The sequence below is a fragment of the Lynx canadensis genome, chromosome D2 (genome assembly GCF_007474595.2).
Source record: "Lynx canadensis isolate LIC74 chromosome D2, mLynCan4.pri.v2, whole genome shotgun sequence".
In the NCBI taxonomy this organism is placed as follows: Eukaryota; Metazoa; Chordata; class Mammalia; order Carnivora; family Felidae; genus Lynx; species Lynx canadensis.
The window spans coordinates 39,395,269-39,397,594 of NC_044313.2; the positions used below are offsets into that span (position 1 = coordinate 39,395,269).

The following is a 2,326-nucleotide window of genomic DNA, read 5'->3' on the forward strand; positions in this document are numbered from 1 at the left end:
TCACCAGCAGGATTATCTTAAACTTACAGAGCACTTGATATCATTGTCTTCAGTTCTCTTGTTCAGTCTGGACACAATCTCTAGATTCATTTATTTTCCCCATTACACTTAGAAGGAAACTACAGCTGAAGTGGATTGAGTACTCTGAAAGAGTCTGAATTTGAACCCAGATCTTCTCCCCAACCAGTGTAGGGCTCCTTCCACACTACACATGTCTTCTCTGTACATCCATACCACACCCTGCAAAGCAACACTGTTATGCCTTTTCTTTTTACATTCATCATCATGAGTACTAGTGTATTCTTAACTGAATTACCAATTTTCTAAGGATATAGATCAAATGAGTTTTGTTTTGCCAGATGAGTAATGTGCTCTTAATCACTCAATACTCATTTAAGTACTATTTATTTTTTAAAAAAATCCATTACAAGATGCGGAAAATATAAAAATTGCAAGAAACCAAGACGATAACCAATAATTGCTCTACACAGCATGTTGAAAACCTCATAATCACACTGGTTCATTAGTGGTAGTTTTCAAAGCCTTATTCATTGGAGAGTCTCTGAGGCCACCGTGGACTTCAATATGCAGTCTCCAACAAAAGTTGCAGAAGACAGAAATTAATTTCCGGTGAAGGAGAAAATCTTCCTGAGGGCTGCTTTGACCTCCTTGTTTCTCAGAGTATACATGAGGGGGTTGAGAGTAGGGCTCAACATGGTGTACAATACACCAGCCAACTTGCTCTTCTCTGCACTGTAGCTAGAGACAGGGCTTATGTAGGCATAGAAGACAGCGGTATAATACATACACACCACAATGAGGTGGGAAGAGCAGGTGGAAAAGGCTTTTTTCTTCCCCTCTACAGTCCGCATCTTTAGAATGCTGGAGATGATAAAGCCATATGACACGACGGTCATCAGGAAGTTCAGTATGCCATAAAAGGCATCAGCCAGGACAATCATGATGCTATTCACATAGGTGGAGCTACAGGAGAGAAGCAACAGAGGAGGGACCTCACAGAAAAAATGGGTAACGATGTTGGGACCACAGAAATTCAACCGCAGCATCAGCCCAGTGTGGATGGCTGTGTTGAAGGCACAGAGTACCCAGACACCTGTGGTCAGCTTGCTGCAGAAAGCCTTGCTCATCATGGTGCTGTAATGCAGAGGGTGGCAGATGGCTGCATACCGGTCATAGGCCATGACCGTGAGGAGGAGCAGCTCAGAGGATGCAGCCCATGTGAGGAAATAGAGCTGGGCCATGCAACCCCCATAAGAGATGGAGCTCTCCTCTGACATCAGACCCTCCAGTGCTTTGGGCATGATGGAAGAGGTGCAGATAATATCCATGGTAGCCAAGTTGAACAGAAAAAAGTACATGGGGGTATGGAGCCCAGAGTTGAAGCTGATGGCCAAAATGATGAGGAGATTACCTGTGAGGGCCACAGAGTAGAGGGAGAGGAAACAGCTGAACAAGAGCACATGGTATTCTGGGTGCTCTGAAAAGCCCTGCAAGATAAACTCTGTTACTAGCGTCTGGTTACTCATGGTCCTTGGGCTGAGAGGGGTTTCCATGATCATCAGGTGAATCTCTACTCACAGCTCCATGTGATTTCAGGGCTAGAGAGAGAAATGAGAGGCATCCTAAGGTAGGCTGCTACTATGTTTCATTCATACCCGACATCATGGCATGAGCAATATTATACAGAGATACGAAGGCTTCTTAATGAAGAGAAACATACCAATATGACATTAAGCAAAGGGTGTGAACATGTAGCCCATAAAAAGTGAGTACAAATGGCCAATTCATAAAGCATCATTCAACCTCAAACAAATGCAAGTTAAATCAGTAATTCATTCTTTATGAACCATGTGGCAAAGTTTGAAAAGCATGGTTTTGACTAACACTAGCATGGGTGCCAAGATGCAGGCCTTTTAAAATTCATATTCCATTTGAGCCAGAACTTTCACTTCTAGGAATTTATCCTGCAGCAATAATTAAGTCCATCTTCAAGGTGTAATCACAGTATTATTTATAATACTGAAAATATAAAAGCAACTTATACTCTTAAAGGTCAGTATATTACAATATGTTCCTATAGCATAATGCTCTATACCTATCAAAATGATGCTTTAGAGGTGTTTTACTGATGTTTACAAAAAAGCATGAAGAAAGTTCAAGAGTAGTATGTACGATAGGATCTTATTTTGAGTTTAAGAAAAAAAATCACGTTTGTACATATACCTATAGAAAAAAACCAACTGGTTCTGAATGATAAACAACAGTGGAGACTGATTATAGTTGATTTAATTTCTTTGCCTTTGTT

At 41.1% G+C, this 2,326-nt stretch overlaps 1 protein-coding gene across 1 annotated transcript; it reads right to left on the reverse strand.

Annotated features, from left to right (window-relative positions):
• Positions 1 to 414: 414 nt before the first annotated feature.
• Positions 415 to 1,785, reverse strand: LOC115527417 (olfactory receptor 13A1). The gene has a single exon (XM_030335017.1). It carries the CDS (start codon positions 1,578 to 1,580, stop codon positions 621 to 623), a length of 960 nt encoding a protein of 319 aa, XP_030190877.1. The 5' UTR covers positions 1,581 to 1,785; the 3' UTR covers positions 415 to 620.
• Positions 1,786 to 2,326: the final 541 nt, after the last annotated feature.